The following is a 13,553-nucleotide window of genomic DNA, read 5'->3' on the forward strand; positions in this document are numbered from 1 at the left end:
CGCACGCGCTCATGCTTTCAATGGACTGTTAAGACTTTTATTGTGTTCTGCTGGCTTTTGTTTTAGTTTCTCCCTGACACACACACACACACACACACACTCACACACACACACACACACACACACGCACACGCACACGCACACGCACACGCACACACACACACACAGTCCATATTTTGGGCATGGCCATCTCAAAAGTCCCGTTGCGTCACATTAATCTGGAGGTGGTAAAAATGCACTGGCTGAAGGGGAACACAGCTGATTGGCTGAAGGGGTTGTCAGTCAACGGTATTACTCCCGCCCAACTCCAGCCCACAGCCAAAGTGAATGAATGGGCGATCATGCCAGACTCACTCCTGAAATAAATTACAAATGAGATTTCCGGAGGGAGGGTTTACCAGGCTAGGTGTGACACCTGTCAGCAGGGAGGGAGTGTTGGGCGGGAGTAGGACGGAGGCTCTCTACGTCCTCCCGGTGGGGGCTCCTCACTGGCAGGTGAGTCAGTAGGATATCATACAACAGCAGTGACAGCACACACAAATGTGTGTGGAGAGGAACTAATTGGCATAATGACTAAATTGTGAAGAAAAGGGGTAAAAAGCAAAAACAAAACAAACACCTTGCACATAGCATTGCCCATGATAAATCAATTGCAGTTAATTCGTTATTCTGTGCTGCTTAGACACTATTATATTATTTGTTTGAAGACTTCTAAGAGGTTTTTTAAAAAAAATCTTCTACAAAAATGTTAATTAAAAAAGAAGGTATGGATCAATACATGTCTAATATTCGGAAGTGTGTAAATTACCTCTACAGTATGTGAAGTAGTTCATTCTAAAATGTAAGCTAGTACCTGCCAATATGAAATCACCATGTCAGCTTGTGACGGACATCTTGATCAATATTTTATTTTTGTCATACAAAATAACTGGTCAATAATTTTACCAGAAACCCAAATGATTAGCGCTAAATGTAAACTAATGGACGCGTAACGTGCCATAGTGTCTATGCCAGTGTGCTACACATTTTAAAACTATTAGACTAGTACGTGTGCATAAACACTAGTGCCACAAATACTGAGCCTCATATATATATATATACGGAAAAAATAAACGATCTACAAGCTCACAATGAAACAAATTTGTGACGTGAGTGCTAATTCAAGAAGTATAATTATGTATAATTATGAAAAAAGTGTAATGCACATCAAAAAATAATAAAAAACATTTATGATTAACACACTGATGATTGCACTTGACTTGATATTTTCATATGGCAATGGTTGAAATTTCAGTTCCTTTGTTTATTTGTTTTTCTCACTTCTCTGTCTGCTGGAAATGTCTAGTCAAATGACATGTGGTTTGTCCGCAAGTGTCTTTCCAAGTTCTCTTTCTTCACCATCACTGTGCAGTTCTTGCTGATGAGGCAAATACTTACAGTAATGATGACAGAGCTCTATCCCGTTCCATGTATGGTAGCCTACACAAATACATGATATTTAAATTCCTTTTTCTCAGTTCTATGTCAGCTGGAAAGGTCTAGTCAAATGATTTATGGTTTGTCAGAAAGTGTCTTTCCAAGTTCCCTTTCTTACCGCATAGTTGTTGCAATTCATTTTCCCATCAAAAATAATGTGTTGTATACTATGTCTTTTGTCTCATGGCGTCTGTTCCCAAACTCATTCAACTGATATCTTGTCTCCTTAGATGTGGTTGAAAAAGTGGTAGTAACTCAATAAACAGGTAACACACGTGTACCATTGATATGCTGCCAGGGTCAATCTTGTGTTCATTCACACTGCCCCACTCTTTTGTTAGTTTCAAGAGTTCTGGTTTCCGTTAAGGTGAACAAGTATTCAATATTGATGAGAAAGTCTTAGACCATGCAAAAGTGGTATGTAAGGTATGCCAGTGGAACAATGAATGAATTAAGGCAGCTATTAGCTAACATTACTTCTAGCTGTCTGTCTTGTCTTGCATCCTCACCTGATGCAATCATGTACGGGTACCAACACAACAAATCTCCTGCAACATATTAATGAGCATGTCATCCCGACACTTTACGAGTCACCAAAATCATTCAAACAAATTAAAAATATAATGTGAATATTTACAGTAGGATAGATTATGTACACAGGTTGAAGGAATAGAACCTTTGACAAAACCTTTTGGTCAAACTGGTTTTATCCTGTTTTATTTGTCTCTTTAGAATAGAATAGAATAGAATAGAATAGAATAGAATTGTGCAAAATCTGACATGCCTTCCCCAAAACAGAAAATAAAGGTAATAATACCTAACAAAGCAAATAATTCCAAATTCTCACCCCTCATTAGATTATGTCACAGAAAAAAAACGGAAAAACATTAGATCATTTGCAAGATGTTTGTGTCAGATGATTACATCTCTGACACACTCACTAAACAGGAGCATGTCATCTATGACTGATGTCACATCAGTTGTAAATATCATTCACCCTTATAGTTGGTTTACTGCGCACCCTGGTGGACAAAAAGCTTTTTACACCAATAAAACCTTAGAGCACAAAATATGACACCAAACAATCTCACATGACTATGGTTACTAAGAGAGTGAGTATTGATCCAGGGTGGTGGGTTTACACTGTGACACAAATACTTATTTACAGGTATAGTTCAGTGGTGTAATGTAACATTTACGTTTACTTTTTTAATTTTGAGGTATTTTTACTTTACTGGAGTATTTCCATTTTTTTCGTTTACTCCTCTACAATTATTTGAAAGCTTTAGTTACAGTACTAGTTACATTTTAGATATTAATGTATAATGAATATTATTGTAATATTATTACAAAACATACATTAACCACTTCAGCCCTATATACATTTCGTCCATTTGAAAATAGACGATCTACAAGCTCACAATGCGTAGATCTGCAATTTTCTAAAGACTTTTATACATTTGAAAACTTGGGACATTCTGCATAATGAGCACTTTCTACTTTTGGTACTTTAAGTACATTTTGATACAGATACTTTTGTACTTTTACTCAAGTACATTTTGAATTCCGGACTTTTACTTGTATTTCTACGTTGCAGTATTGATACAGTACTATTTTTACTTAAGTAAAACATTTGGGTACTTTTTCCACCACTGGTACAGGTATAAAAGAGGCTTGCACTACATTTTCTGTGGTGAAGAAGAGGTTGGTGGTAGTGCTGCTAGTGTCCAGCTGAGGCAGAAGGGGCCTTTACAGTGGCGTAAGTCACGGTACCATCGTCAGAATGAACCTATAAAAGACAACACAATGAAATGTACACAAAAACTATGTATCCAAACACAGTTACAGTGCAACTCAACATATGTACATAACACAGCACAAGATGACAGTAAATGTAACACAACTATAAATAGTCAACACAACACATAACAGTGTAACATTCAACAACATAACAACATGCAAAAATATGCAACATGGGACAGACGAACATTACACAACATAAGCCAGTATGACACAACAAACCATAATATACAAAATTAACAACACATGAAGATGAAAGTGAAGCACAAGACAACCCAAATGATATGACGTAATGCAGCACATGAAATTAATACCCTAATTGAAAAAAAGAAAAAGGAAAACCTGAAACATCAAAACACAAAAAGACATGAGCTTAAAGGATCTACACCATGAATTTAAAAAAAATATTTGATATTTAATATCATATGGTGTATGTCCCTCAAACCTTTTTCAAAAGGTTTGAGCCTAAATCATCACTCAGATATACTCATCCCAAGTCAATTGTCTCTGGCTTATACAGCACTTTCAGCTGCAATACCAAAACGTCCTCTTGGGCAGGGGGGGGCTACTGAGCAATTCTGTCTGTTTTATTATTAAAAATTATTTAAAAATTATTAAAAGAAAAAAAAAAGAAAAATTCTGCATAAAAAGAAGCATCTAAGAAAAATACAAAATCGAAAAAAAAACACTTTGAACATTTTTGAACAATTCCACCAAGTGTTTGAGGTGCCTGTTTCACCCACTTCCGGGGGGCGGAGCCAAAATCCGAGCCCGAAGCATTTGTTCGTAGACCACCACTTAGGGGGGGTAGAAAAAGTTTCGGAGCGATTCGGGCACTTTTCATTTAACATTGGGTTTGCCATCAAAAATGTTTGTGACATCATGAACATTTCCATTCTGAGATCGCCTGTTCAGACACGCCCATTCTGGAAATCCATGAAATGAGAAGGAATGACTGAATTTAAAAAAAAAACATTTTTTGGGGTACAAGAGACACTGGGGACCCCAAAAAATACAAAAAAACAAGAAAAAAGTGATTTTCATGGTGTAGACCCTTTAAAAAAAGGGAACCATTGGTTACCTCTGCTTTCCCAGTAGACTGGCTCTTCTTAGGGTGGTTGATTGACACATAGGTGAGGCCCTCATCCGGATCAGCCTGCACAGTCTAATGACAACATGGTTAACACTTTTATTTCTATTATATTCTATTTTTCCACAAAAACAAGATGGAGCTTGTGTCTGTATTGTGACATTTTTGTCTGTATTGAGACCTTGATGTAAAAATATTTTCATAGACAGTAAAATCCTCAGTGTTCATTTATTCATCTGTAACTCAGAGAGTGAACATAATACGAGTCCATTTGGTTATATCTGTACACTCAGAATTGGATGATGAACACTGATGATTTCCCTGTGAACTTGACTCACTCACTGTGGTGTTACAGTGTGAAATGTGTGGTTGGTATGTGTGCACAGAGCCTGCACAAACAGCTCAGTTACAGCGTCTGTACAGTGGTTCCCAAACTTGGGGTCGGTGTCCCCAGATGATTAGCTTAACATTGTTTTCTTACTAAACAGTAAACAAACTAACATACAGTATAAGTGTGTACAGGGCACATTTCTAAAGTGACAATGTAAGGACTTTTTAATACCTCTTTTTTTTAAATACTAATAATAAGACCATTACTATGTCAAAAGTAACCAACAATCTATACAATAAAAAATTTCAAATATTACCAAATAAAGAGGCAAACATTGTGAAAAATAGCACACAAATAAATGTAATATTTTCACAATATTTATCTGTTGAACCGACTCAACTCCTACAATTCCAAGTGCTTGTCAGGGTGGGGGGTCCCCAGTTCAAATATGATTATTTTGGGTTGGTCGCAGCCTGAAAAGTTTGGGAACCCTTGAGTTTACAGAGTTGTGTTTGTTAGTATGTCAGTGTGCCCAGTGAAGCACTTACAATACTATTGACTATTAGCATTTGGCATGATCACATTGGCACACTTAAATAGCATTGCAGTACATCGTCACTGTCGGGCAGAAACGTCTCATCTCCATATTTTAACTTTTTGTGTTTTTTTCCGTAAATTAACGCCCTACTTTTTACTACAGCGTCACACAAACGTGTCAAAAGTAGCAGATCTACCAGCTCTAAACTTGAGCTTGTAGATGTGCTACTTTTAATGCGTTTGAATTTGAAACCTGAAAAGTAACAGTTTTGGTTTCCACCCGACAGAGACGATACAGAAAGGCATTATATTTTATGTATTTTCTGCATATTGCATCTTGTTTGAATACATGCTTGTTTGACTGCTCTCTCTGTTACACAGTAGATACGGTGGAATAATTTACAGTAATAAAATAGAAAAAGATTATACAGTATTTTACTATTTAGTTTTCAGACATGTTATATTTCCAGTGTTATTACTCACAACAATATTGTCATCAATTTGTGTTTGGTACCCTGGGGGGAAAAAAATATATGAGAGTAGAATTCAGAATCTATACACGTAACTATCTAGCTTAAACCCCATTTTGGGCGAGAACCACTATTTGTAAATATAGCTTTCAGGACGGGAACCCCTTTTGGGGTTCTTGTTGCTATGTAGTATGTACAGTATATAGCAACATACATTTGTTGTAATTTTTTTTTTTTTTCAGAAAACTTCGGTCAGGATTTAGAAGGCCTTTTTAGAATCGGCCTCAGGTCTAAATGGGTTCACACTTAATTTATGAGGAACTAATGAATTAATTAAGCATTAATTCATCATGAATTCCTGGTCTTCATCGTCAATTAATGTTGAAGTAACATAGACTTAACCAAAGTAATACATCATTAGTTTATGTTAATTGTATGTTTAATGCAAGGATATCAGATCAGAGATCATGCTCACCTTTAGCTCTCTTCCTGTAAATTATGAATACCATGACAACCAGGACCAACAACAACACAACTCCACCAACAGACACCAGGATGTAGGTCAGATAAGGGGGATCTGCAGTGGGACCAGGAGGGGGACCAGGAGGGGGACCAGGAGGGGGACCAGCAGGGGGACCAGAAGGGGGACCAGGAGGAGGACCACGACGGGGGCCAGGAGGGGGACCAGCAGGGGGACCAGGAGGGGGACCAGCAGGACGGCGAGCAGGGGGTGCTGTCTTATCTATAGATTGAAATTAAGACACAAAATAGTACAAGATCAGGAAAATACAGGACAGTACACACAGTACTCCAAATAGACATACCACTAACACTCTCAGAAAAAAACATCCTAATACATTTGTGCCAATATGCAAATATGCTTATATTAAATATAAGTTAAATACACATCATGCAAGCTTCTTCTTTTTTTAAACAAACTACAAATTGTAACTTACAGTACTGTGCATGCAACTGCTGCTTTCTATTTATATATGGCTGTGTTGGCATATCAAACTACATTTACCTTAACACCCATGATTGATACGTCCCTGTCAGTAGCTTTCATTCATCATGCTAAATACTTGAATCATTAAAGATCTTAAACACCTACATACTGTATCATTTGAATGATTTTCATCATATGAAAGTAATATTTCCCACCTGAGGGCATGGCTGTAAAATCAATAGATTTCTTCACTCGTCCATTTCCACCAGTCACCTGACAGCTGAACACCTCACTGTTATTCCTCTTCTGGGGGATGTGAATGGTCACTGTGTCATTGTACAGGCGCTCATGTTTTCCACTGGTTTTGTTCAATGTATTACTATTCTTATCCAGCCATCTCAGAGAATGTTTTTCCCGTGTAGACCGGTCAAGCATCACTATAGAGCAGGATAACACCGTCTGACTGCTGCTGGGGTCAAGATCTGTCCCTGGTGAAGATGACTGAGATACTGAGAGAGAAAATGTAGTGAATATTAGTTCAACATGTTGACTGAAGAGAACAATACAATTATTTTCAGTCCAATTCAGTGGATTGAGCTGATGGTAAAGAAGATACTCACTGGTGAAGAGAGAGACAGAATACCTATCTATAGGTCCATTTGGACCCAACTTGGACTCCCAGCAAATGTATTCGCCAACATCCTCAACTGTGACATCCTTAATAACCAAAGAACAGTTTGATCCAACTCTCAGTCTCTCTGCTCTTGCTTTTTCATTTATCTCCAATACATTGTCAATCCTCTCTCGATTAACTAAACGTACAACAATTGAAGGGTTCTTCCCCTCAAAAATCCAGCCAGCGTCCTGACAGACGTGAAGTTTGGTCACATTGTCACAAGGCAGAGTGACTTCATCTCCAACTCTGTGGTAAAGGGAGGTGGGTTCAGGTTGTTTTCTGGTATTTGCTGAGGGATAAATAATAGCAGATAATTATTGTACCCCACTAATACATTTACATTTACATGTACATTATAGGAAATTATCTGACACTATTAGCCAAGATTCTATTTGTTCAAGGATTAAACTCCAAGATTCCACAACCAACAGTGAGGAGTGTGTGCTTTAGGTTAGAGTTAAGTGTCAGAAATACAACCACAGGTCAAACTATTTTCTTTTGTTTTTTATCAAGGTGTGGTAAGTGATATTGTTTTGTTAAAACAATAAGGTTTTTGTTAAAAGGTTAAAGCACTATATTCTGAAAGTAATCATTGATATAGTGTTTGTTCATTCACAGGGGTCTCCCTGTCTCCTCAGCACTTTAATAAACAGAAAATACTTTTTCCATCAGGAGATAGAACCCATTTATCAGCTTCATTTTTATGGTGTTCCAGTTCCAAATTTGCATGCTAATTTCTTTCTGTCATCACTTCCAATTTCACTTGTTTAATCTGTATCCTGTCTGATTTATCTGTCCTAATTGGATAAAATTGGTATCCTGACCTGAAAATGCATTCTCTGTTTAATAAAGAGCTGGAAGAGACTGTTAATGAACACACACAACACTTATTTTAACCAAGGAAAATCACTTAACCCACCTTTAAATAAGTCAATACTTTATGAATAAACAATAGATGTGCAATATATCATATGATCAATAGATTGTGTCTTTAGTTTCCATAATAGCTAAACAATTAATTCAACCAAGATTAGATTACATTTTATGCTATCAAACAATTTGCGAGAGCAGTTGTCACATTCATAAAAGGGTGAATATTTCATATAGCTATATATGAACACTGTACTGTATTTATGGTATTCTTAAATCTACTATGGACTTAAATTGACTAAATGAGTAATATTTAAATTAAATGTATTCTCACCAGGCAGATGAACCAGCACCGTCAATAATAATATAAATTCAAATTTGAATCCAGCCATACTTCACTTTCTAAACTCTCTAATCTGTTGATCTCCGCTGTCTCTGAACTACTTTCTTAAGACACATAGTATGTAGGCTACTACTCTTTGTTACTACATCTATTTTATGGCACACACTCACTCACTCACTCTCTCACACACACACACACACACACACACACACACACACACACACACACACACACACACACACACACACACACACACACACACACACACACACACACACACACACACACACACACACACACAATCACACACAATTTTCAGTGGTGTAAAGTAACTAAATATATTTACTCAAGTACTGTACTTAAGTACAATTTTGATGTATTTTTTTCACTATCTTCAGTATTTACAATTTTCAATACTTTCACTTCTACCCCATTACATCTCAAAGGAATCTATTGTACTTTTACTCCACAACAATTAAATTAAAACTTTAGTTACTAGTTACTTTGTAGATTTAGATTATTATTACAAAACACACGGCCATAGCTGAGTGGTTAGTGAGCCCGCCTAGGGAGCCAGATGCCCTGGTTACCACAGGTACGATTCCAGGCCACGCCAGCATATGTGTCGATGAAATGAAATTTGTCCCTGAGCAAGACTCTTAACCCCTAATTGCTCACAGGCCCTCATTGGAAACAAGCCCGCAAGGACTTTCATGAACATCCTGTTAAAAGGAATTATCCTTATCCTTACACTAACCACTTCAGCCATATATTGATTTCGGCAATTTGAAAATAGCAGATCTACAAGCTCACAATGCGTCGCGATGCGACGCATTGTGAGCGGCTATATAGATCGGCTATTTTCAAATGATTTTTTTATACATTTGTAACTTTGGAGTTTGGAAATTCTGCACAATGAGTACTTTTACTTTTGGTACTTTAAGTATATTTTGATGCCAGTACTTTTGTACTTTTACTCAAGTACATTTTGAATATGGGACTTCCTACTTGTAACAGAATATATCTACGTTGCAGTATTGATACTTTTACTTAAGTAAAAAATTTGAGTACTTTTACCACCACTGACAATTTCCAAATTCTAAGAAAGGATGTGACAACACCTAAACGACAGCCTCAAAGAGCTAACCAGCTATGAAAAAAATTTAATAAAAAAACACCATCATGATGTTTCATCAACCACCCAGACAGTTGTTAGTTCCTCATTGCTGCATATCCAGCCACATTGTCACCTCAAGTAACCTTGCCTGACTGTAGTTGTTTGACATGACAGTCATTTCTATTATTATGGCCTCTACAGCCAGGAGTCTAGCTGTCTAGAAGAGGTGTGTGTGTCTGTGTGTCTGACATTGTGGTCTGTACATCTGTGTGTCCAGATCTCACAAACCAATTGACCGATCGGCGCAGGTTTCATGTGAGCGCTGCCAGTAGGCCACAGAAGTACTTCCACTAATAATTTTTTCCACGTTTTAATTTTCTTTTAAATATTAAACTTTAATTTCATAATATTAGTCAACGAGGTTCTGATTGGGCTGAAACCTCGCCCAAAGTCATACGTCATACAGTAGATACGGTAAGTCAAATGACTGACATCACCGGCTGGACATTTGCATTTCTTGACATTTGATCTCAGACAGTATAAAATAAAATAAAATAGAATGCGTCTGAGATAAAAGTTCAATCTGAACCTAAAATCCCTAAAAAAAACAAACAGCTTTTGCTGATAGCTTTCTCAGGGAGTTTGAAAAGTGTCTCCTTTTTTTAAGCAAGAAGACATGAATCTAAACTAGCGTTAAAGAGTGTAATCACTCAAGCAGCAACAGTACATGGAAGTACAAATTCACAATACAAGGTCTACTAAACTGGAAGACTCTTAAAGCACTAAGCTTGTTTAAAATGAGATCCCCATGCACACAAATCATGATGACATATAAGAGACAGACAGATATACACACTACTATACAGAACGTCATACAATCAGCTTACAGCTAGGTAACACAGCTAGGCTTACAGCTATGAGGAGGAGTCAGGCTCTGTGCATAACTAGTTTTCAGAAGGTGGCATGTTTCCATTTCCAATTCAGAAAACAGCTAGTTTTGTTTGATTGGCTCAGCAGCAGATTTGAACTAGAAACGCACGACACCTTCACAAACCTCTACTTTGGATCGACAATTAGACTTGACTAATACTGGGAAGTGTGTATGTGAAATACTATACTATACTAAATTAAATATAAATACATAAATAAAAGAATCGTTTTCTGTGCAACATTTGTATTAAACAACAATGGGACTTGAAGCATTTAGCTGAAGCTCTCATCTACTGTACAATGATGCCTTGCTCGATGAAGACACATCCTGGAGGATGAGGGAATAGAACCTTTGACAAAACCTTTTGGTCAAACTGCATTTATCCTTGATTGTTTGTCTCTTGAGACTAGAATAGAATAAAATAGAACAGTTGTTTACAGTAAAATATGACCCATGACATCCAAAAATAGAAAGAGCACTATTAAATGTAATAACAAAGAATATAATTCCAGAATATTCCAAAGTGTTGCACCCTTTATACAGTATGGCAGGATTGTTTCTATTATTATATTTCATCAATTATTAAAATTATTAACATTAATGGGAGAAAATTACTTAAATAAAACAATCACCATAATATGAATACCTGACAGTGATACTGTAGGTTCAAGTCAATCTATTGTACTCATTTAGCCTTTATGAAAGAAATGTATAGGATGTGCGATAATAGAATACTATTACTGAAATATTTGTTTCAGAAACATGGCTTTGTAAGTAAGGAGCGCGTTGAAGTATTATGAAAATACATTCACTGTCCTATTCTATTACAACACAAGACATATTTACAATAATTTATGCCATGTAATACTGTGATGTCATCAGGGGTTACACTCCTGACACACCCACTAAACGGGAGCAAACATGTCAGAGACGTCATTTATGATTGATGGGTCATCAGCTGCATGTCATTAACACTTAGTTGGTTTACAAGCACAAAGGTGGACAAAAACATGTATTTACACTGATAAAACCTATGGGTACAAAATATCACACCAAACAACCTCACATGACTATATGGTTACTAAGAGGATGAGTCGTTGATCCAGGATGGTGGAGTTTACTTATCACACACACATGCAAATGCAAATGCTTTGGTAGATCAGCTAGTGGGGTTAGACATAAAAAAGTAAACCGAGAGTATATTGTATTTGTTGTATTAAGTTAGTAAGTTGTAACCACAATAATATTTAAATTATATCTCTGCTGTCCGGCAGAAACCAGCTAACTCCAAAATGTTCATTTTTCAGGAAATGACAAAAACAAAACAAAAAGTGGAGTTAGGAGGTTTTGTTCATCATTGATAAGAACAGCTGAATGGACCTCCAAGCTCACAATGAGGTTGGAGGTCAAAAGGGGGTGGAGACTGGAGTCAGCAAAACCAGCTAACTCCACCCACCTTTGGTGGAGTTAGCTGGTTTTGCAGAAAGTTTGAGGATCCAATGGAGTTAGCTGGTTTTGTCAGAAGCACATTTTAATGCTTTTCATTGGTTAAATATCTTGTTTTACCAACACAAAGACGTAAAGGGTGTTCAATGGTCCTGATTTATGGGAAAAAAATGCAAAAGCGTCAAAATGGAGTTAGCTGGTTTCTGCCGGAGAGCAACGAGTGTAAAAGGATTTTACACAAGAGTTTTGCACATACAAACAATCTTACTTTAAATATATATATTATTTTATCTCTAACTCTAAATTTTCAACATTGAACCATGTCATAATATACCTTAGAGCTGTTGTGTGGAAATATGAGAATTGATTGTTAGGGTCATGTGTTCAGTGACATACGGAAGGTGTAGGTCTTTGGCCCGCCCTCTAGGCTGCCTCATTCACTAGAAGGGTGAATTTCACTTCCAGCTGAAACAGTGCGACTTGAATTCAATTCAATCTTTATTTCAGACTCAGGGTCCATACAGCAAAACATGACAATCACACAGTAAAAGCAATAAAATAATAAAAAGAAATAAAAAAACACATAAAAACAGTCCAACTACAGCTTTTCAAAGTCAGTAGAGGCTGTTACGCCAATGTCTCCATATCGTGGAAGAGAACCGAGTAGAACTTTTGACAGGGTTAATTAAAATCTTAATAACATGATTGTCAGACTTTTTCACCAGCAACCGTAGAGCATCATTATATGCTACTTTTAGTTTTCGCATGCTGCTAGCTTTGTAGTTACTCCATAAGTGAGCCGTATACAATGGTGTACAGAATGCTTTAAAGAGTGATACCTTGACATGTACAGAGCATTTGTGAAATTTCCGCATTAGTATGTTTGCCTGGGCATACAATTTGCATCTTTGTCTATGGATGTCTTTGTCATCAGAGAGATCATCGGATATACAGTGTCCTAGGTACTTAATCTCACTGCACACAAGTAGTATGTTGCTACTGAGAATAAAATGAGGAAATACTGCCTTTTTATCATCTTTACTTCGCACAATCATGATGCTACTCTTCTTGGCATTATACTTAATATTAAAATCAATGCCATACTGGGAGCAAACCCTGAGAAGCTGTTGTAAGCCTGCACTGTACGGGGAAAAGATAATTAAATCATCTGCATACATAAGGTGGTTGACTACAGAGTCACCTATGACACATCCAGTTTTACACTGGTTCAGTTTCCTAGACAGACCATCCATGTATAAATTAAATAATAGAGGAGATAAAATCCCCCCTTGCTTAACACCATTACCAACATAGAAATGTTCGGACACAGTATTTCCCCACTTCACCTGCATAGTCTGATGTGCATACCAAAAGGCTAGTATCCTTATAATGTACTTGGGTACCCCTCTTTGGCACATTTTGTCAAATAACTTGAAATGATTCAACCGGTCAAATGCCCTAGAAGCATCAATAAAACACAGAAACATGGTGGAATTCTGGCTTCTATATTTTGCAATAAT

At 36.9% G+C, this 13,553-nt stretch overlaps 1 protein-coding gene across 1 annotated transcript; it reads right to left on the minus strand.

Moving 5' to 3' along the window:
- Positions 1-2,429: 2,429 nt before the first annotated feature.
- On the minus strand, positions 2,430-7,397 carry LOC308103225 (uncharacterized protein). Its single transcript, XM_080453126.1, has 6 exons — positions 7,271-7,397; positions 6,866-7,159; positions 6,180-6,446; positions 5,718-5,749; positions 4,358-4,441; positions 2,430-3,265 (listed from the first exon to the last, which is right to left on the minus strand). The coding sequence occupies exons 2-6, from the start codon at positions 7,083-7,085 to the stop codon at positions 3,197-3,199; spliced, it is 672 nt and encodes a 223-aa protein (XP_080309252.1). The 5' UTR covers positions 7,086-7,159; positions 7,271-7,397; the 3' UTR covers positions 2,430-3,196.
- Between the last annotated feature and the right edge of the window lie 6,156 nt (positions 7,398-13,553).

The sequence above is a fragment of the Gymnoscopelus braueri genome (genome assembly GCF_963280865.1).
Source record: "Gymnoscopelus braueri genome assembly, chromosome: 16".
NCBI lineage: Eukaryota > Metazoa > Chordata > Actinopteri > Myctophiformes > Myctophidae > Gymnoscopelus > Gymnoscopelus braueri.

Excerpts from the sequence above, each read along its gene's own strand:
- LOC308103225 (XM_080453126.1), bottom strand. The coding sequence starts at position 7,085 with ATGCTTGACCGGTCTACACGGGAAAAACATTCTCTGAGATGGCTGGAT. Across the intron at positions 5,750-6,179 it reads TTACAGGAAGAGAGCTAAAG|GGTACCAAACACAAATTGAT; the intron begins GTGAGCATGATC and ends TTTTCCCCCCAG. Across the intron at positions 4,442-5,717 it reads AAATTGATGACAATATTGTT|ACTGTGCAGGCTGATCCGGA; the intron begins GTGAGTAATAAC and ends TGTTGTCATTAG.